Below are 23,627 nucleotides of genomic sequence, written 5' to 3' on the forward strand. Positions count from 1 at the left end.
TTAGCCATATATATATAATCTTGATTTACAGCATTCTCTATTCTCTATGCTTCTTCACTAATGCTTCCTGGAAAATTCATACAAAGAACAATATGATTAAATGAGAGTATGTGTCAAATGCTTCAGAAAATGGAGGTACAAATGCAAGGTGCTGTTATTACAAAATGAAATACTATCATTAATTAGCAGTGACTTGTGAACGCTAATATAGATTGCTATATTTTACTAGTGATGGGGAATTTGCAGCACTCCTCCCCCAAATCATGTCATGCAAGCAAAAAAGCATGAGATTTCAAAATTGCCTAACATTAAAAAATAAGTCTCTTAATTTATTTTCATTCTAAAATAGAGCCCTTCATCCTGAATCCCCTTTTCCATATAAAATGTTACTAAGTCATGTACAGGATTTGTCAAGCCCATATAACATTCCTTTTAAAATCTTAAGTTCAATCACTATTTGTTTTCTACTATTATACTACATTTTGGCAGCAATTGTTTATTGGTCTGTCATTGCAGTAATTGCAACTTAACAATAAACCAGTCTGACATTTTAGGTCTTGAGGATACATACCATATATATTTCTTTAAAAATAATCATACTTTTTGTAAGCAATACTTTACAGTAGACACCTCAAAAATCTACCATAGATGTGAAACTTAAAACGAGAAAAATTTAAGTTCTAAATATTTATACATATATATCCAGATTTCTATATATATTATATATACATACATAAGTATATATAAAATATATATAATCAGATTTCAAAAATGAACAAAAACTGGGCACTGTACATAAAGTCTTTTTAAAACTCAAACAATAGAAAACTCTTTAAACATTAAACAATTTTAATAAAAGTTTCTGTACAATGCTAAGCAGTTTTATTTACACATAGAAAATGTAATAGGAGTAGTGTTTGAAATTACAGAACTCCTTAAAATTTCAATGGCAGGTAAATCTGGAAAAAATAACAGCATTCCATTCACAAATATTTTCAAGCAATAAATATGTATTTATAAATAGTGTAAATTTACATCAAGATTAGAAACAAAAATCACAAATCTGAAGTTTATTCCTTAGTCTATGTGCAATCCATTACCTTTGTGACTTGGCTGTTAATTTTTTTAATGTTTTATTTAGGAACCAAAAGTGTAACCATTATGGTCTCAAAACAAGACAGAAAAACATAAAAGCAGTAAAAAAGTGTCTTACCTAACTTTTCACATTAAAAAAAAGTTGACCAAAGAAAGACTTAAAATTGCTAACTACCTTACAAAGAAATGACCAGCTAGGCTAGTATTTTTTTTCCAAGGAAAATTCTGAAGGGGGAAAAGACAGATGAAAACAAATTCATCAGCCCAGAAATAGAGAAATATAAAAGAGGTTGTCTTCAAGTCAGTAGTCTGTAAGATGTTGCCAGTTTTGTCAGATATATACAAAACATGGAAATTATTATTTTTTTGTGAAGTACAGCTGATCAGCTTTGTGAGAGTCCTGGAGTAGGAACAGTACTCTCTCCCGTCCAGCTGGTTGACACTCCGCACTTGGAAGGTTGCATAGACACAGTTTTCAGCCAGCAGCCTTACGAGACAGCTACAAAAACCAGTGGTGCAGAAGTGGGTTATTTCCTGAATAGCAGAAAAGGTCTCATTTAATGTCCATGGAACAATATCAAGATGAGGCGGATGGTAATGGAGGAGCCTGAAAATAAAAGTAAGGTAGGTTATTTTGATATACAAATTGTTAATAGCTCATGGCTACAAACATATAGTCTGCTTATGAAGTTAGGGGAAATAACTCTCAAAAAGTTCACCAGCCTGCTACACAACATAAAAGTACAACCTACCTTACTATCTCCCATTCAGCCAATTTTCCTAAGAGTCTAAGACCATTATCCTACTCAGCGTACTTGCAATTTTCTATATTTCTTCACCAATTAGTCAAAAACTCTTGGAATGTTATTAAGTTTACCGTTTCTTAAGATTGCTTAAAAAAAGGGGGGCTTCTTGAAAAATAATTTAACAAGTTACAATTTCACTAGTGACTGTCTTCAGAATCTATCTCAGCTAGGTAATATATTTTCTTCAACATATTCCAGATAATTTTCTTCTTCAAGCAATCTTGAAGACTATTCAAGTGAAAATATCAGAAACTAAATTTCAAAAAGTTAGTTTCTGATCACATATGTGTGGGAGACAAGTACTGGAGAAAATCAACAATTCATAAATTATCTCTGTTTCTATTCATAAAGCTATTGATCTGCTAAAGTAAAATGCTTCCCCCAAGCATCTGCTGTCTGAAATTAAAAACTGTGTGCAATTTATAAGTATACTTGAATTTCATAAGGTTATATAACATACCAGGAAGTTAAGCTCCATTAAATATTCCCATGAGGTTAATACTTCTGGCAAGGACAAAATTTTAAACAAATACAATTAGCTCTAAAAGCAGAAGTATATTTAAAAGCACATTTACTGATTCATTTTGTGGGCTCTAATAACCTACGTACACAAACATTTTATCAACTTATCAACTGAGATAAAATGACATAAAGGATATGATAGTGTTCCATCTAAAGCAAGTGAAGATTTTTAAATGTAATTGTTGTAAAATTATTTAGGCTGGTCTTACCCAGGAAGAAAACTGAAAATGATATATGCCAATTTTATAGGAATAAATACTTGGAAATGGAGGGGGGAATGATATGAATACACCCTCATGCAATATGTAATGAGCCAAAGGGAAATTTAAAATATTTCATTACCTCCTACTTATCAGGTGGCAGAACAAACACTGCTGCTTCATAACCCAGCTAACTATGTACTCACATGTTGATTTGACTTACTAATGTAAATTGGTCATAGACTTGCATCAGGTCCTCCATTTTGTACTGTTCTAGCACCACAAAGTTTTCCAGGTTTCCGCTTGTTTTTCGTGCACAATCTTGGCAATGTACTATGTAGGTCTTTCGTGAATTACTCTCATTAGTGACAAAAAGCAAATCAAAAACCTCCACCTGTTTTATACAAGAGAAAAACGTATTCAATAGAGATGGTGGTATTCACTGTACTGCTTTAGTATAATCATGGAATTCTACTTGAATGAAATTGTGGACAGTGATCTCTGGTTAAGAGTAGGTGGTAAGAAAAACATGGCTGTGTTTGAGAATCTTTAACAGACCAGGTTTATTTTGCACGAAATCCAAAGACATGGGTAGTAATGCATATTTAGGGGAATAATCAAAGGGAATGACATACTCATGTCATTGAACCCAGTTCAAAAGTTTGATAAAGGTCAACCTATTTTTAAATCTAAAACATTAGCATACAATCAGATGTAAGTGATCATTTTTATGTATTCTTGAGTACAGCATGATTTTAGAAATAATACCTCTGTCTTATACAGAAAGATTGATGAGTTGCTAGGGTTCAGGTAGGATAAGGAACATCGCATCTAACCGGAATCTATCTGATCTCCTAATGACTTACTTTGGTCAGGTCATACATTAAAAAAAAAAAAATCAATGGATTCAATCATTTCAAATACAGGTTGATGTTAGAATTACAGAATTTCAAGGTTTGAAATGAACCATCAACCACCTGTCTTTGGCTTATCCTTAAATTTCTTCAATGACAGAAAACTCTTACGATCTCATGTCTTCTTTTAACAGTAAACGACAATCCTAGAGTTCACCATGTTATCCATTACTGTCAACAGGCAGCAATACAAACCTAGTGACCTGAGCTAGAAAATTGGTGAGCATTCAACTTGTCCTTCTACTTCTGCCATTTAATGAGGTGTCTCACTGATTTTACCCTCTAAATATTTTTTAATTCTTTCCCTTCTTTAATATTCCCATTGCCAGGTTCTAGTCTAGGCCTTAAAATAACAACTCTTAAGACCACTGCAATAGCTTATATATCACTGTCCTTTCCAACCACTTTTCTCCCTGAAACACATATCTCACCCTTAGCTGCTTGCTCAAAACCTTTTAATGGCTTCAGTGACCTTGGATTATCAAATTCCTTAAAACCATTCAAGATGTGCTACAAATTACATGCCACCTAGACTTACGAGTGGAATTTGCACAGTCTGTGTTCCAGCCAAATTGGAACACATTCAACCTTTTCTAAAACCTTTCCATTTCCCCGTTCTCTTCTTGTTCCTATAGCCCATGACAGTCTACTTCCGATTCTCATCACTTTTTTAGCCTACTGATATCATACTCTTTTTTCAAGGATGGACTCAAATGCTAATACTTTTGTGAATTCTTATGCCAATACTAGAAGAAAAAAATCAGGTCATTTTCCCCCTCAGTGTTATCATTAAGTCCAACTTCACATTCATCATAGTCTCATGTACATTACAATTAGTTGTTTATAATCTCTCTGCTCCAAGTAGAATTTAAGCTCCTTCATAGCAGGCGCCACATCTTTGTTCCTACACCTCTTGCAAGCCTTGGCCACACAATATTGACAAATGTATTGTGAATTGCACCAGAGAGGACTGATAATCGATCTGCCTAGAGTTATACCAAACATTCAGTTTATTGGCATTTGTGTACATCTAGATTGTTCCCAGTTTAAAATCTCAGACTAAATTTGCTGATTATCATTTGTTGTAGATCTACCACAAAAATGACTATGTAGTAGATACTTTTAAGGTTAATTTGCAGTGAAATATTGTTATTATCACACTGAATTTTAATATAATGGCTAAGTAACAAAATTGAATACAATATTAATTACTATAAACTGGATTACACAAAAGTATAAAAAAGTTTTTTAAAAATAAAGAGAAATCAAAAGTGGAGAGGGAAGAGGCTTTATAAAACAACTGTGGATAAGAACAATTACTTACTTCACAAATGCTACAGTAATGAGCTGGTTCTTCTTTTGTCCGCCCATGCCATATAATCTCTTTTCCCGCAGCAATAAGAGCTTCCCTCAATGTCTGACATTGCTTCAGAGTCCTTAGAAGACAATACCTATTGTGGGGGAGAAATTATTTGTGACCAGCAACTGAATATTGAATATTTTTAGCATAAAAGATATACCAACTAGAAATAATGCCAAGAGACTTGATTCTAATGTCTATGACATCATAATTTTTATTTCAATTTATCAAATACTCTCAGGTTTTAAAATGACAATGCTCAGGCCTGATGAAGACCATAGTAAAACATTTAAAGTTGAGAAAATTGATATCTGGATATCAAAATATAATGGTCTTAGTACATAAAAACTGACTTCCTGCTTAAATGTGAGTTGCTAATTTTGGCTCTTATTTGGGCAAGTCAGTTAACCTCTCTGGGAGTCAATTTCCTCATCCTTGAAATAAGGGGTGTGAATTCCAGATATGAACTTCTATGATTCTAATAAGGCAGGAAGGCACATTATTTTTTTAAAATCAAGACTACCTAAACACTCATTAACAGCATCATCTGTACAGCTGCTTTTGAAACTCAAGTCCATAAGCAGAAAAAATATTTATGAATTTAGTCACTACAGGATACGATATTCATTTAACTATAAATACTAAAGAAAAAAGTATGTCTTCATTTTATCTTGAAGGTAACAGTGGAATCCATTCATATTAACACAATTTAACTTTTCTTATACCTTTTCTAAACTCAGGAAGCTAACAACATAGTAAATTCTCACAATTTGTACTGATTCTCCTATAGTTTTCTGTCATTACTTGGAGTTGTTTGCTCAATTATCTTACTCTCCTGTGAATCTTAGTGGCTCAGGTTCTCCATTTGAACGGAGAGGTTGAACTAGATGATCTCTAAGGCACTTTTCAGCTCTAAAATTCGGAGACAATGAAAATATCCTAAAGAAAAGGAAATGGGTTTAGCAACTGAGTGTTGTCTTGAAAGCAAAGGTCTTATCTATTGCATTCCTGCTATCTACTTATCTACTCACCACCTAGGGCAGTGCCTAGCATATAGTAGCTTAATCAATATACAACTAAAATTCAAATTATAAGTACTAAAATATTTAATTTACCTTATTTTATATTTCTTTGTTATTTTATAAGTTAAGTTACTATGTTAAAATACTGTTATGTATCCAAACCCATGTATATTAACCCAGCAGTGGTTGGGGAGGCGGGGAATAACTAAAAACATCTGTAAAACCTGTTAGCTTATTTAATAAGTATAAAACAATATTGATTTCATAGTTGTAGGCCAATTCCTTAAGTATCATATTTAAAGACTGCACTCTCAGCTTGGCTTCAACAATTCTTGCATATTTAACTTAAACATTGCTTTAGACCAGCGGTCCCCAACCTTTTTGGCACCAGAGATCGGTTTCGTGGAAGATTAGTTTTTCCACAGACCTAGGGGGAGGGGCGGGGGGAATGGTTTTGGGATGAAACTGTTCCACCTCAGATCATCAGGCATTAGCTTCTCATAAGGAGCAAGGAACCCAGATCCCTTGCATGTGCAGTTCACAATAGTGTTCCTGCTCCTTTGAGAATCTAATAACACCACTGATCTGAAAGGAGGTGGAGCTCAAGCAGTAATGCCAGCTTGCCTGCTGCTCACCTCCTGCTGTGCAGCTCAGTTCCTAACAGGCCATGGACTGATACTGGTCTGCAGCCCAGGGGTTGGAGACCCCTGCTTTAGCCTGTGGTTGCGTGTCAAGGTTAGGACAGCTATCGATGTATACATGCGTGCCTGTATAGGGCACCAGGGAAGGTAGCAAGTAAAAATTTAGATCATGGCAAAGACAGAATATAATTCAGACTCTGTCTCTAGCTCTTGAACAGCACCTGCTCCTCTCTTCTTCCCTCCCCATGTCCCATACAATTCACTTCTAAAGGTACAGATTTTACTGAACAAGTTTTCCAAGTAGGGCTTCAAAATAAGATCTCTTATAGAAAAATGCAGATACCATTGGAAGACTTCAAACTCAACTGTCCTTCCACATGGCCAAACAAAAATAATATAATAAAAGTAAATAAAAAATAAGAACCAGAGAGGAGCCATGTATTTGCTATTTCATATACATTATGCCAAGTAAGCCTCCTAACCACCATGTGGAGAAAGGTTATCTCTATCTTGCAAATGGGGAAAAGGGAGTGCAGAGAAGTTAAGTTTGTCTAATGTCATAAAGCTATTTAAGTGGTTGAGCTATGAGTTTTTAAAAGAAAATTTCAAGCTTCCCCTTACTATCTCACACTGTACCCTTCTTTTTGGTCTCTTTTCACATCTTATTCTCACCCACTCCGCTTCTTGTGAAGATGAGATTCTTGGGCTCAGGAAGCACAGTTTTTCCAAACACACAGCCTTGGTTCTATAGAGTATCAGGCTACTTGTTACTCAGCAGATAAATTTTCATCTTCAATGCCACTGACTACTTTGGCACTTAGACTGTAGTTTACAATGTATTGTTAGTTTGGCAGTTTCATCTTAAAAAAGGCATTATATTGATTTCCTGCAAGTAACAAGGGGTCTGAGATAAGGCTGCTAAGAGTAAATACTAAGCCTTAAGTAGTCAGTCTGCTTCTGGAATAAATTCTGCTCCAGAATTTATATTTTATATTTTGTGTGATACCAAAAACTTAGAAAACTGACAGTTCTATTAATCTTATCTGAGGATGAATAACAAAATTGTGATTTCTCCTTGCCTTTACTTTTTTAACACTGAAAATTTTTGTTCCTTCCCATTTTCAAAAGGCAGCAGTTGGAACAGAAGGAGAATTTAGAGAGAGAGAGGCTCTTATGGAGTCCACAGTAATGAGCAAGTCCTAAAAAGAAAGAATGTGATTCAACTTAAGGATAGGGAAAAATAGAAAGTAAAGTGATTTAGGGAAAGGATCCTAGTAAAGAAACAGATATAATATTTAAGACTTAACAATAACCTGTTCTGCTTTGATTAGCCCCAGACTGATTTTATACAAAGACAACATTTAAGTACATTAAAGAGCTAAAAAATAAAAGCTAAACAATCAGGATTCTCATTTCCTCTTAATTTTAGTTTTGCTAAATTTCTGTAAGTTTACCTTATGGTAATTAATAATTCAATTTGCGGGCTGGGCGTGGTGGCTTGTGCCTGTAATCCCAGCACTTTGGGAGGCCGAGGCGGGTGGATCACCTGAGGTTGGGAGTTTGAGACCAGGCTGACCAACATGGAGAATCCCCGTCTCTACTAAACATACAAAATTAGCCAGGCATGGTGGCATATGCCTGTAATCCCAGCTACTGGGGAGGCTGAGGCAGAAGAATTGCTTGAATCCGGGAGATGGAGGCTGTGGTGAGACGAGATCGCACCATTGCACTCCAGCCTGGGCAACAAGAGTGAAACTCCATCTCAAAAAAAAAAAAAAAAAAAAAAAAAAAAAGAATTCAATTTGCTAAAAACGAAAGAATAAATCATTTGCAAAAGTTGTAAACACACAGAAGATGGAAAATGCTATTTTGCATACATGCACTTTAGAAACAAGATCAAAAATGATTTCAGCAGCTAGAAAAGCAGGAAATCCTTTGACGTTTAAGGATCAGTATTGGCTTCAGGACCCAATCTCTGTTTTTAGCTGTTTGGATGAAAGACTACACAAAAAGGCAGGGGACAAAGGAAGTTCCAGAACGGAAGAAAACCATAAGGAAGAGGCTGATTGAGAGCCTGGCATATTTGAGGTTATATACTAGAATCTAATCCAACCAAAAAGTGATCTGCAAAGATGAAACTTAAAGAGCGATAGAATTTTAGAGAACAACTTCACACAGGGAATAGAATGAAAATACACTTGCAATATTAGAACAAGAGAACTGAATAAAATAATATGTAGACAAATTATCAAAAGCCTTACTTATGGGCAATTAATGCACAGTATATTCATAAATCAATACATGAGGACATTAGGCAAAAAATAAACATAGTATGCTATGGATACTAAAAGGAGAGAGATCATCTTCAGGTGAGGGGAAGTAGAGAATCACATACGTTTTCATACAGAAGTTGAAATTTCTGAATCAATTTATTTATGAACAGGACAAAGAGGTGCGGGAAGGCACATTCTGAACAGAAAGAATGCCACAATAAGGTAGTATGGGGGCTTCTTTAGGGAACAAACAACTGTTCTTACAAGATTTTAATCTTCGCATGAAGTTTCTGGGGCAGGAAATAATAGGAATGAAGCTGTAATATTATATTACATCAAAGTTAAGACAACACTGGGGGTTACTCTGACATTCTAATGGCAATGTGACTCAGTTTCCAAAGTAAGTTACCAAACAAATATCAATGTGGAGATAGATGAAATATGGGTTAACTTGGTATTGCACTTTTAAATGCTTTATGGTAACAGTCTCAGCCACTGAGAAGTAGATAACAAATTAACGAACACCAAGAGGTGCCTTGCTCTGCCCAGTCTGCCTTACTGAAAGAGCCATGTAGGAAAAGCAAGCCAACATATGAGCTCTGAAAACTCTCTTGCCACCTGTCACTCCAGGGTTGTGTTGTCCTAGGACAACAGTGGGTATATGAATGTCAATAAGGCATCTAACAGTTTTATTTACACCAACCACATGGCTGAAAATCAAGGTCTCAGTCAATGATAAAATGCGTATCTTAAGAACTTTAAGCTCCTAGATGGAAAAAAAAAAAGCATGAAAGCAGATATATATTAACTATGAGAATGCAGTTTTAGAATTTTTAGATTTTGTTTGGTCAGTGTTATCAAAAAGCATTATATATCAAACCCAACAGAGTATCAGAATACTGCCAGGACTACAGCAGTAGGATCAATGCTAACTATGGACTGGTCTTTATGGCTATACCATTATCTATGCACACTGTTGGAAAAATCTTGTTCCATTATTAGGTCAAATGGGTGTGGAATAAAAAGTTGTATAACACTATAATACCATATTTATCCATTTAAATAAGGGAATCAAAGGAGAGTTAATACTTATGAGTTTGCTTTTACATTTTGGAATTCTGTGTTTGTGATAAAGTATATTTTATGTAGGTAGGTAAGGTAATAACCTATAATGTATGTGAAAGAAAAGGGAGCAAAAAAATTCTTAGTTCTAAAAAAGACCTAACTTGTCTGATAAGATTCACTTGGTCACCATGAAAAAGGTTCCCAAAGTTCTTGGCATAGAGCTCTGAAAACCTATTTTAATAAGAGTTCCAGGTGATTCCTGTGATCAGCAAGTAAGAGAACCAGCACAAATCTCTTACTCCATAAGTGTCAAAATTAAAACCAGTGTCTCAGATTTGTAGTGTATTTTTCAATAGACACTGGTAAAATATCAACCTCACAAATCACTGCGTTTTTAGGGTTAGAGCCTTTAAGAGACCATAGAAAGAGCTGTAGAGTGGGCAAGAGCAGACTCTATACCTAGACTCTCTGGGTTCAAATTCCAGCTGCACACTTCTTTCTGTGCCTCAGTTTCCTCAGCTGAAAAAAGGGGATATTTAACTTACAGTGCTGTTATAAGGATTACATATGTTATATAAAATACTTAGACTTGTGCCTGGCAGTTAATGCTCAACAAATGTTAATTATTTGAACATGACATGTCGAATTCCTAAACTGTATTAAAATAATCATATAATTACTAAATTAAAGTTATTTAATTTGAAAACATTGTATGATGAATGCCAACTCAAAGTATAATAGTTAACACACCAAAAAGAAAATGAAACAAGGTTATTCAAAAGGTGTTTAGTCTGGATTCCATTAGATAAGGGTTTTTCAATCTCAGCACTATTGGTATTTATAGCTGGGTAATTCTTTGTTATGGGGAGCTGTCCTGTGCACTGCAGGATATTTAACAGCAGCATTCCTAATCTCTACTCAAAAAACCTAGTAGCATCTCTCCTACTCAAGCCATAATATTGGCATATGTCCCCTGGGAAAGGAAAGCAGGGGGAGGAAAAACTGTCCACATTTGAGAACCACTACACTAGGTCCAAGAATATTAACTAAAAAAAAGAAGGTAATTGGGATTTCTACAAAATAGTAATAATTACAACAACTACCATTTGCTGAATGCTTACCCTATGCTAAGACTCACATAACAGTCATAAAAGTTATTTTAGAAAGACAGTATTATCCCCATTTTTCCAAAGAGGAAATCAAGACTAATAGGTTTAGTAATTTGTCCCCAATCCCCCAGCCAGTAAATGAAGAAGCTAAGATATGAAGGCAGATTAGATTCCAGAAAACTACACGATGCTGCCCTTCCTGTAATATTTTACTGGGATATTAAATAGTGTAGACTCTAAGACTTAGGAAAATAAAAAAGGATGGGCAAATAATGAACACATAGTGATCATATATACACAAAAGGCACAGAGAAAGCACATAAAACATTAATATTGTGCATATAAGATGGCACATTTAAAAACTGAAATATTGGCCAGGCATGGTGGCTCATGCCTGTTAATCCTAGAACTTTGGGAAGCTGAGGCAGGAGGATCCCTTGAGCCCAGGAGTCTGAGACCAGCCTGGGCAACATAGGGTGACCCTGTCTTTATTTTTTTAATTAAAAAAAAAGAAACAGAAAAAGAAAGAAAAAGAAAAAATATAAAACAGTGCTTTATAAGATGGTCAAAAGAATGACAAAATAATATGACAAGAAATTAAGTTTGTGGGGAGTGGTTTTCAATGAGCTCGGCACTGTTGAAATTTAAGAGAACTTATTTTCCACCATTGGCTTATATGTTATTAATATTTTTAGAATGTGTTATTGTCTGGCAGATTACAGGGGGTAAGACAAGTGAATGTGTATCTTGAAAATTAACTTTCTACTCCTCAGCGTACTATTTGATATGCTCCTCCTAAATCTAAGACTTCCTAACATTAAACTTTTCAGAGGAAAATGCACTCCTTGGCATTCTGTTTTTGACATATTTTAAAATTTACTAAACTACTTATCGTGGTGATTTAAGTGGAACTCACAAAGTTGCTGGTGAACAAACCAACATTTCCAATGTATTGCAAACATACTACTATTGCACTAGCTTGACAACGGTCCAACATGACTATAACAACTTATAGCATATTTGTTGGGGGTCGGCTTTATGAACTGCACCTGTAAGTCTATTTATTCTGAAAGCCTGTTATCTACAGGGAAATCTCATCAGTACCAACAGTCTGCAGAGCTCATCTCCTGCACTAACACTTGATTCCTTTCAAATGTCCTATTAAAAAAAATACTTCAGAAGGCAAAACAAGGAATGTATGAGTCTTACGAAAATGACGTAAAGAGTCTTAGTATTGTACAAAGAGAAAAATAAAATATAGGCCAAAGTATTGTATCTCAAATATCTTAAAATGGGAATCGTGAATTTGCAGAGTGATGGTTTTTGTGTGTTTTTTTTTTTTTTTGAGACAGAGTCTCGCTCTATCACCCAGACTAGAGTGCAGTGGCTCAATCTTGGCTCACTGCAACCTCCAATTCCCGAGTTCAAGTGATTCTCCTGCCTCAGCCTTCCAAGTAGCTGGGACTACAGGTGTGTGCCACCACACCCAGCTAATTTTTTGTAGTTTTAATAGAGATGGGTTTCACCATTTTAGCCGGGATGGTCTTGATCTCTTGACCTTGTGATCTGCCCGACTTGGCCTCCCAAAGTGTTGGGATTACAGGCGTGAGCCACTGAGCCTGGCGAGGGTTTCTTTTAAATCTTAATCTACCAGTTGTAAAATTAAAACCACAGGATAAAAATCATATACTATGACAAAGATGGGTTAAAAAGTAACAATAATCTCCTCACCCCTAGTTTTAAGTTTTCAAATTGCCTTTTTAGTAAAACTTAATTTACTCAGGACCCACTAAGGAAAATATCTCTGACATAGTTATGCTGGAGTGAGGCAGGAGTTAAACAAAAGTAAACATCATTAGTAGTTTTTGTCAAAAATTTACCCCAAATACAATTATGAGAAAACAAATCCAGAAGGTAGAACTCCGCACAACACAAAGGTATGCTGTCTTCAAAAAGAAAATGTCATTAAAAAAAGACTTTCACAGGTTTAAAAGAGACTAAAGAAGACACAATGACTACATACTCAATTAAATGTGAACCTTAATTCAATATAGATAAGGGTGGTAGAGTGAGCAGAGGCAAGCACTTAAAAAAAAAGACATTTTTGGATAGTTGGGGAAATCTAAATGTGGACTGTGTATTAACTCATACTACAGAATTTCATGTTTCCTAAATATGGTAAATCATGTTACAGGTATGTAGGAGAATAACCTTATTCTTAAGACGCAGGATGAAGTATTTGAAGTGGTATGTCATGATGTCTGCAAATTACTTTTTCATATAGCTCATATGAAAAAGTGCGTGCAAGCATGTATGCGTATACAGAGACTGCTGAATAAATGTGGCAAAAACTTAACTGATGAATCCAAATGAGGTTACACAGGTATTTGTTGTACTATATTTCAACTTTTTTTTGTACGTTTAAGAAATTTCAAAGTAAAAGTTGGAGGAAAAAGTATAAACAAGTTGGGGAGGAGTACAGCGATGTGTTACACATGTAAATTTTATATATTTTAAAGGAGACTAGATATATTAACCTAGAAAAACTGTCATAGTTGATTGAATTAAAGGAGATCAGTACCCTTGATCTTAAAGTTTTCCTTTATTCATTTCTTTGTATGGGCACTGCTCTACCTTAAAAATAGCTAATGGTTCGGAAAACTCAACAGCTAATACCTTAGCAGTGACTGCCTATCAGCCAGCTGAGGGCTACAAATGTATTATCTCAGACTCCTTTTCTAAGCAATAGAACCATACATCCATCTAGTTGCTATTTAATAGAAATTTCAACTTAAATCTTGTAGGAGCAATTCAAGTTCTGCATGTCTAAAGCTAGTCAAGTTGATAACCATCATTCTCTACACCCAACTCATTTCTTCTTTATCCCCAATTTCATCAACAAGCACAAATATTCCACTGTCTGGCCCAAGCCAAAGTCCAGCAATACAGATTTCTCCCTTAACTCTACCACCAATCAATCGTCAAGTGTAGTCTATTTTACCCTCTAATCTTTGTCTCTCCTTTTGTCTGAACTGGAGCAATTACCTTCTAATTTATGCCTCTAAATCTTCTGCCTTCCATTTAATGCTTCATCTTGCTACCAAGTGATCCAACATGCAAATTTGACCATTATTTAAAATATTAAAAATGATAAAGACGTCTCATTGGCAGTCACTGCCAATGTGAAGTCTAACTGAAATTTTTAGCAACGAAAGTTTAAATCTATCTTCAGCTAACATGAACACACAAGTATGGCATAAACCAGGGAAAGACACTTAAAAGTTTGGTCTAAAGGAGAAATTAAAATTAAGTTCATTTGCAGAGAAAAGTTATTCATTTAACAGTTAAATGAAGTCAAAAGAGAAAGTTATGCACTGAGCTGCCACTTAAATTTTCCTACGGAGTTAGGCTGTGAACTTTTAAGTCGAGTTCACTACATTATCAAATGAAAGAAGTAATCAAGATAATATATATTCTTTGGACTCACGTCAACACAGGAAACATCTGGAAGAATGTGAAGCAGAATATGATTAATGTATTTTAGCAAAATGGCTAGGTTGTAGAAATTCAAAGAGATTTACTAAATGACTTACTCAGATAAACAGAACTTCATGGAATCACAGGGTCCTTAAAGACCAGACTTGAATGGAAAAGTGCAGAGAAAAAGCAAGAGTGATATTGACTTGCTTAAAGAACTACAGGCGATTCATTCTCAAAATGATAATGAGGAGTCAGGAGGTGACAACAGAAGAAAACACCATTTCCCATTATTAAATAACCCAGTGCAAATACAGGTTCATAATCCCTTATTATAATCCCACAAAATTTTCATAAATCTTGCATAAACTCAAGTGGCGCTGAAATTTGACCTGGGGCTACTTATAGTATTCACTGAGCTCATTAGAGTGACTATTTCTATGTTTTAGTGCTGAAATATTAATATGTTTGATCCCAGGATACTGCAACAGACCCGCTGGGAAGGTACAATATATTATAAATGTACTCAATAACCTTTTCTAAATCTAAAAAACATTATTTTCTTTTAAACTTTTAAGTTCAGGGGTACACGTGGTCTGTTATAGGTAAGCTTGTGTCATGGGGGTTTGTTGTACAGATTATTTCGTCACACAGGTATTAAGTCTAGTATCCATTAGTTATTTTTCCTTTCTCTCCTCCCACCCTCCACACTCCAACTGGTCCTAGTGTCTGCTGTTCCCCTCTATGCGTCCATGTGGCCTCATAAGTTAGCTCCCATTTACATACCACATTTTCTTTATGCAGTCTACCACTGATGAGCATTTAGGTTGATTCCATGTCTTTGCTATTGTGAATAGTGCTGCAATTAATATATGTGTGCATGTGTCTTTATGACAGAATAATTTATATTCCTTTGGTTATATACTCAGTAATGGGATTGCTGAGTTGAATGGTAGTTCTGCTTTTGGCTCTTTGAGGAATCACCACACTGCTTTCCACAATGGTTGAACTAATTTACAATCCCACCAACAGTGTAAGTGTTCCTTTTTCTCCACATCCTTGCCAGCACCTGTTATTTTTTAACTTTTTAAGAATAGTAATTCTGACTGGTGTGAGATGGTATCTCATTGTGGTTTTGCTTAGCTCCAAAACACATCTGGCCTAAAGGATTTACAATAAGAGACTGTGAAGCTGTAGTACTTCCAGTGAAGCCTTTACTGAACCTTCCACTCTTTCAGAAGAGCCTTCCTCTATGCTGCCCCACCATGGTTTCTTACCAATATCTCTATCATTAAAGATCACATGTTTTAATGGTTTGACGGTTTCTCAATTCACTTTGAGCAGTCTGAGAAGTGATCAAATCCCTTTCACCTAGCACAAACCTGGGTAACAATGCAGTCCACAATAAACATTTACTGAATAAAAAGAACTGGGTAGAGCTGAGGGAGCGAGCAGATGAGAAGGCACAAGGAGAATTTTGCTTACATTCTTTTTGGTTGAGCGGGCTTACCACTTAACTATGAAAGCCTAAAAATTACACACTGTAGAATCATAGTATTTAAGAATTAAAAATAACAATTCAGGGGGAGAGTTAAGGAAGAAGACTATGTTTGTATATCTTCTCCATTTCATTTCTTACATTTAGCTGATATTTTTTCTTTTAATATAGCCTATAATTCGTATGCTCAACATATACAGAATTAATGCTTTATTAAAAGATGATTCAAAGGAAAAAAAGGGGGAGATGTAAAAATTGCAGTTCATATTAAAGATGGTTTAAAATAGCAAATGGAGTGGTAAAAATATTAATAAATAGAAAACAATTCAAGCACACATTTAAAGGCAGCAGTGGGAGAAATGGCTGACAAGGCAAGTGGGAATCAGATTTGAGGCATTCACATGCCAGGCTTAAAAAGGTAGATTTCTGAAGAAAGTGTACATTAGTGCCTTTGCAGATATACAACAGTTGGTCACTGGTGACCTCAACAAGAGAAGTGTTGGGCTTACCAAGGGTAGAAAGCCAAACTGCTGTGGGTGGCAGAGTGAACAGGAGATGAAGAAAATAACTCAAAGCAGAGGGAAGGAATGGCAAGGGAGAACCATTTATTAAGAACTGGCACAGCTCACAAACCAGAAAAAACCAACACCACTTCATTTTTTGGCAGGAACTACTAGATTTGAAGACCAGAGCAATGATGTGGATATAACAATTACACGGCAAAACTGTGCTTGTGGAAAAATACCTCCTTCTCTATTTCTGCAACAATTCAGTCTCCATGCTCTCCTGTTATCTAGCTCACCTATTCCTTTTTCTTAAACAGGAATATCCCCCACAAAGTGCTACCCCCAACTTTTTCTTTCCTTTTCCTCTCAAGACAGTCACAAATTCCTAGGTAGATGACTCCCTAGTCAGCTTCTTCTAAATAGCTCTATCCAACTCTTTAACTGGCTCCCCAAACTTGTCCCCAAATGAAGTCATGTGCCATAAATTCACTCAAGCACTTTCACAGACAGATAGGGGTTTAAATCTTGGCTCTACCTCTAGTCAATTGAATGACCTTGGGATGCTGTGAGAAATAAGTGAGTACAGTCTGGGAAGCACTTTGCTCAGTGCTTGGCTAAGTGCTAAGCCCGATTTATTAACTAGCAATATTACTAAACCATCTAAGTATCCAGACTTAAAAGCCAAAGAATCTCTGATTCACTCCTTTCTCTTACTATCCAAAAGTTTGCTCTATTTAATAGCTAGAAACACCTTTATGAAACCTAAATTAGATCATATTAATTAAAAACCCACCAAGAGCTCTCCAACAGAAGAAAGTCTTAAGTTTAGTACACAAAGCATAATCGGCTTCTAACCAACTTTTACAACTATATCTTACTCTACTACTCATCACACATTGCGCTCAAGCCAAAACATACCACCAATTATTGTCAATAAACATATAGCAGTTGTATCGTATATACATTTAAGCTCACGCAAATGCACAGCAGGGAGGGTAATCAGGAGGGAGGGCAAAAAAGAGCGGTATAGGGGAGAGAATGACAACAGGAGGAAGAGAACATGAGTTGGAGTATACATTTGCTATTCTTCTCCAGAGTTCCTCTGAGCCTTTCAGAATTACCATGTTGAGCATGACTTTAGTGGTTGAAGACTAGAGTTATTCATACAACATGGCCTCTCTACATAAGCCAACTATTTGCCTGGAGCTCAAGTGAAGAAAAGGGATTTACTCCTTCACTGGACGAAAACATTTAACTGTGCTGGACTTAAGGAGATATGCTATGTAGGCTATTTTATGGATGAACTGGGGCATCTTTCTGATGGTGCAAGAGTCTGGTTTTAAGCTGGCTTAAGTGCTATTCCTTTCTCTTCTCCCTGCCTCCTCATTTTCACCCATCACACAAAATACATTCTTCCCCAGAATACACAGTTTTTTAAAAAAAACCTCTCTGACTCCTTGGGCTGGAAACATCAGTGGATCTATCACCAAATTTCTTTCAATCTATTTTACTTAATTGCACTAAGAAAGGACCTATACCATGTATTTATAAACCCTAAGAGCCTAGCCAAGAGCCTTGTATACAATAAGCAAAGACTCATTAAATCAAAGAAAGGGAGCCACGTTGGCTGCTGAAAAGTACATTTTTGGCAATGGCTCAATGACAATTATTTCAAAAAGGGAGGCTTATAAAGCAAGGCCTAGGGGTCTAGACTTGTGGTTAACATTTTCAACTGATGCGTCAATAGGTACTCAAGCTGGGAGGAGAACTGTTAATATCACAAGGAATACAATCAAGATTTAAATGATTAGACTTTTTTTTTTTTTTTTTGAGACGGAGTCTCACGCTGTTGCCCAGGCTGGAGTGCAGTGGTGCGATCTCGGCTCACTGCAAGCTCCGCCTCCCGGGTTCCCGCCATTCTCCTGCCTCAGCCTCCTGAGTAGCTGGGACTACAGGCGCCCGCCACCGCGCCCGGCTAATTTTTTGTATTTTTAGTAGAGACGGGGTTTCACCGTGGTCTCGATCTCCTGACCTTGTGATCCGCCCGCCTCGGCCTCCCAAAGTGCTGGGATTACACGCTTGAGCCACCGCGCCCGGCCTAGACATTTTGTAGTATAGGGCAAAATGGAGTATAGATAAGAATGTAAGTGCATCTAGGTTAAAAAAAAAAAAAGAAATAAACAGTATCACTATAAATTATAAGTGGAAAAACACCCAAATTTTGTATGTCTGACCTCAACATTTTAAGTATTGAGAGGAACAATGATAAACTGGAAGGAGTCTCAAAGGATAACAAGAATATTGAGGATGGGGTAGGGAATGGAAAAGATGACAGAGGTGACTAATGTTTAAATTAATGACAATCAGACAACAAGAAGACTATGGATAAGTTTTCCTTGGTTCCTTTCTCCCTCTCACCCAACCACCTAATTTATGAGCAAGTTCTATGAGCTTTAGCTCCACAAGACTCCCTAGTTTGACCCCTCTCTCTATTTTTACAGGGAAATCTCTGTCCAGGTTGGTCTGTACTGTTACAATTGCCTCCTAATTTGTCCTCCCTACTTCTAAGCTTACCCCTTGGAACCCATTCCACACAAAGCAACTAGATCCATTTTCTTTTTTTCTTTTTTTTTCTTGAGACAAGTCTCGCTCTTTCACCCAGACTGGAGTGAAGTGGAGCGCCCCACCACCCCCGCTGCCTCAGCCTCCAGAGTAGCTGGGATTACAGGCACCCGTCACCATGCCTGGCTAATTTTTGTATTTTTAGTAGAGACGGGGTTTCACCAAGTTGGCCAGGCTGGTAAAACTCCCGAACTCAAGTGATCTGGCTTACCTCAGCCTCCCAAAGTGCTAGGATTATAGGCATGAGCCACTGCGCCCAGCCACTAGATCCGTTTTTTTAAATTTAAAGTGAAACCTATTCGTTTCCTGCTTAAAATCCTCGATGGCAAGCTGTAACACCTATAATTAATATACAAACTTCTTACCATGTCCAGAAAGCCCATGTACGATCTCGTTCCTGCTTGCTTGGTTAAGTTTATCGCCATCACTCTTCCTCTCATTCAGCTATAGTCACCCTGACCTTTTTGTCCCATAAACATGCCAAAGTTATTCCCAATTTAGCCTTCATCTGTTCTCTGTATATGAAAGGTTCTACCCATAGATCTCTGTGTAGTTGATTTCACCTCATTATTCAGGGCTAAGCAGAAAACTCACATTCTCAGACCCGTTAAGCAAAAGAAGCACTCTGACCTTCCCTCCTCCCAAATATTACTGTATTTTATCTTATTCATATAAATAAATTATACTGGGGGTTTCTTTCTTGTCCTACTAGAATTTAAGTCTCCAGAGAACAGGAATTTCATCTTAAACATTGGTATGTCTATTATCAGTGCCTAGAACAGTGTCTGGCATAGAGTTAGTTTTCAAACATTTGTTGAATGGGATTTATTCTGCATAAATCCTAAATATACTCAGGAAATCGGGACCAAATGACAGGTAGACTTTAGGTTATTCTGTAAACAACTTGCAAGAATTATAGTGAGGTGAAAATAATGTTTAAGTCACTGGATGATCACAAATTATGAATATAGATAAGATTACTATATTAAGTAGGAGCTGATTAAGTGACCTTAAAATCCTTTCCAATTATAAAATCCTAATCTACTCATAATGTAATGAGTTACTTTCAGTCTATATAGCTGTTAGATAAATGGCTTCTATATTGAACTACTTTTAAGTGATCTGACTTAGCATCTAGTTTATGACTACCTCCAACTTACTAAACACCTTTAGTGACTTTACGTCACTTTTGTTTCAAAAAATAACACTGAACTTGCTATTCAGGGAAAAGTACCATTCTGACGTATAACAGGATAAATGGAGAGACAATTCCCCGCCCCACTATAAATTATATTTATGGAAAGTATGGTACGCAAGATCCAATATTCTAAAGAATTTGTATATTACTTGCTGTAATTTGGTTTTTGGTCCTTTTTGTCTCCCCTACCCTTTTACCTATAACTAGATAAAATGGTGCAACTGAGAAAAGACTGTCATAAAATAATTCATAAGCATGTTGCCTTGGCCACACAACTTTTGTTTAAATAAAAGTTTGGATCTAGATTTGAAATCATTTTAACAAACCAGGATTACTTTCAAAAGACAGCATTTTGAAAACAACACATGCTGACCAAATTATCTGCAGGAGAAATACTTAATGTAAACACTGTTTTAACAAAGACTAAGACAAACTTATTTAATCAATGAATATAAAGCAGTGTATTCCAAAATGAGCTTTTGAGAAAACTAATTCTTCAAAAGATACTGGTCAAATAAGTTTGGGGAATACTGTACACTGTAACTCTTCTCCCTCATTCACAAATTACATTAACATGTACAGTATCTAAAATATTTTACAAAAAATAAATAAAAATAAAGGACTTGTCCACTTGCTGAACTTTACTCTATCATTTCCCATATTTCCATAGCCAGAATTTCCCATCTTTTGGGGACAGAGCTAGTAGAGGAAAACATAGTTTAGGGAAACACTGCTATATAGCACTGTTTGAAAATAGTACCTCTAAATAGATTTACAAAATGGCTAAGATAGAAACTGTGAAAACAAATGTGAAGCTTACTGGTATTCAAACTAGGGTCCTAGATAAGAATTTACATAATTTATACTAAATTTTTTTTTTTTTTTGAGACGGAGTCTCGCTCTGTCGCCCAGGCTGGAGTGCAGTGGCCAGATCTCAGCTCACTGCAAGCTCCGCCTCCCGGGTTTACGCCCTTCTCCTGCCACCTTGCCCGGCTAGTTTTTTGTATTTTTTAGTGGAGACGGGGTTTCACCATGTTAGCCAGGATGGTCTCGATCTCCTGACCTCGTGATCCGCCCGTCTCAGCCTCCCAAAGTGCTGGGATTACAGGCTTGAGCCACCACGCCCGGCCCCTAAATTTTTTTAAGTAGCTCAGAAAAGAGACACTTTAAAAGATAGATGATTTAATTAAAAATTTAAAAATTAGCATTTTAGTCAAATCCCTATATTAACTGCTAATTTGTCTGTGACAACAAATATTCTGTGATGCCATTTTCCCCTCAAGTTACTAATGGTAGATTTTCAATATTAAAACTAAAGTTATCCTGGGATATCAGGTGGTTCAGAGGGAAATGGGAAAGAAGCACAGGTTTGTGACTCTACTGATTTATAATCATATGTGTCTTTTTTTCCTTTCTGTACCATAGTGGGCTAGTTGCAAGGGAAAAATGTTTTTAACATGTGGATTCTCATATTACATTCTGCTAGACTTCTGGACCACTTTGCTTTGATGTCAACATAATTCTAAGGGAGAAAAAAACCTTAATAGTTAACACTCCCCAAAAAGAGAGGGACTACAGCAGTTTTAGGAAAGACTTACTTAATCATTTCAAAAAGCTTTGGATCTGAGACCTTGATATTTCGTGCCATATTCCAGGAAAGATGAACCATGGGTACTATTGACTTCACACTTTGCAATTTGTTCCATTCGTACCGTTCCACTGCCAATTTATACTGGCAGGCTAGGAAAAAAAAAACAGTTATAAAGCAACCCAAAGTACCAAAAGATATGAAGATAACCATTATCACCTGCTCAGGTGATATCTTCAACATCAATTCTGAAAAACCTCAAAACACTATAAAAATAATTATGCTTTATGATAATTACAGTAGTAATATTAGCAATCATATAAAGAGCACTTCCTATGACTATATGCCAAGCATTGTGTTTTTATTTTTACCCATTATCTCATTTACTCTTCACCATCACCTTATTAATTTCATTACTTCCATTATACAGATGAAGAAATCGAGGACCAGAGAGGTTAAATAACTTGCCCAAAGTTACAAGAGCCAGATCCTGGTCCTAATCCAGGTCTTTTTGGCTCTAAACTCCACATTCTTAACCTTAAGTGAGTACTGCCTGAAGGCAGACGTAATTCAAACAGATTTTGACATTACAGATCTATTCATATGAAATACTAGATTTTTTTTAATGTGAAAGAATAAATTTTCTACTGTTTTCTCTCATAAGGGTTTTTTTTTAAATAAAATAAAACCAAGCACTCTAAAAATTATTATTATACCCTTCATGTATATTAAAGCCATAAACCTGTTTTTTGCTAATATCTACGCTCTTAGATTTCCATTTGTTAACTTGAATTTAATTTATTGTACTACAAATTGCAATTCTATGGAAGGAGACATTCTTCTTACAACTTTTAGTAAGTTATATTTCAAGAAAAAAGGAACAGACCTATTGGATATAATCCTTTATAAATTAACTTTTTTTAAGCATATTCTTTATAATACCTGTAAGTGGACCAACATTCCAAGCAATGTTGTTGCACCAGCCAATAGCCTGAACCCAATGAACAGTGCCTGCATTTATCCAGACCAAATCTCCAGGTCGCTGAATAAACCTATACACTGGAACATTTGCTTCATAAAGATCTTCAAGGTTGGGCCACCAAGAACCCATTAGGAAATTCAAATTATTTCTGAAATAAGAAAAAAATAATGTAAATGGATCAACTATATTAAGAAGCTCCTAGTAAGACTGGAAGAAAACATCAAAAATTTTTTTAATGAACACTTGTTCATTTTATTGAAACGTAATTGCTTGTCTAAAAAGATCTGCTGTATGTATATAAAGAGTGTGTAATTATGGTTGAGTACTAAATTACTAAAGATCAGTGTTAGCATTTTTTTTTTTTTTTGAGACCAAGTCTTGCTCTGTTGCTTGGGTGGGAGTCCAGTGGCTCCATCTAGGCTCACTGTAAGTTCTGCCTCCCGGGCTCAAGCAATTCTCCTGCCTCAGCCTCCGGAGTAACTGGGATTACAGGCACCTGCCACCACGCCTGGCTAATTTTGTATTTTCAGTAGAGACGGGGTTTCACCAGGTTGGCCAAGCTGGTCTCGAACTCCTGACCTCAGGAGATCCGCCTGCTTTGGCCTCCCAAAGTGCTGGGATTACAGGCATTATAATACCTGTAGTAAGTGAACCGGCCCAGTATTACTATCTTAAATTGATTTTTCAAAGATCCAAATGAAATCCAAAGCTACTTTCAAGTAACACATAAGTTAATTTTTAATTTCATA

At 36.0% G+C, this 23,627-nt stretch overlaps 1 protein-coding gene across 17 annotated transcripts in view; it reads right to left on the reverse strand.

Annotated features, from left to right (window-relative positions):
* Nucleotides 1-303: 303 nt before the first annotated feature.
* LOC105463462 (lysine demethylase 6A) overlaps nucleotides 304-23,627 on the reverse strand; it is a 235,697-nt gene continuing 212,373 nt past the window's right edge. For 9 of the 17 annotated variants that reach the window (XM_011710615.2, XM_011710608.2, XM_024787270.2 and 6 more), the window contains 5 exons: nucleotides 22,839-23,026; nucleotides 21,907-22,048; nucleotides 4,862-4,988; nucleotides 2,847-3,017; nucleotides 304-1,702 (listed from right to left, as the gene is read on the reverse strand). In XM_011710615.2, coding sequence (XP_011708917.1) covers nucleotides 1,673-1,702; nucleotides 2,847-3,017; nucleotides 4,862-4,988; nucleotides 21,907-22,048; nucleotides 22,839-23,026 — 658 coding nt within the window. In that variant the 3' untranslated portion in view covers nucleotides 304-1,672. Of the gene's footprint in view, nucleotides 1,703-2,846; nucleotides 3,018-4,859; nucleotides 4,989-5,664; nucleotides 5,837-21,902; nucleotides 22,049-22,838; nucleotides 23,027-23,627 lie in introns of those variants that run through there. The other 8 variants (XM_071088327.1, XM_071088324.1, XM_071088326.1 and 5 more) reach the window with 3 other exon arrangements.

This window comes from Macaca nemestrina, chromosome X, assembly GCF_043159975.1.
Source record: "Macaca nemestrina isolate mMacNem1 chromosome X, mMacNem.hap1, whole genome shotgun sequence".
Taxonomy (NCBI): Eukaryota; Metazoa; Chordata; class Mammalia; order Primates; family Cercopithecidae; genus Macaca; species Macaca nemestrina.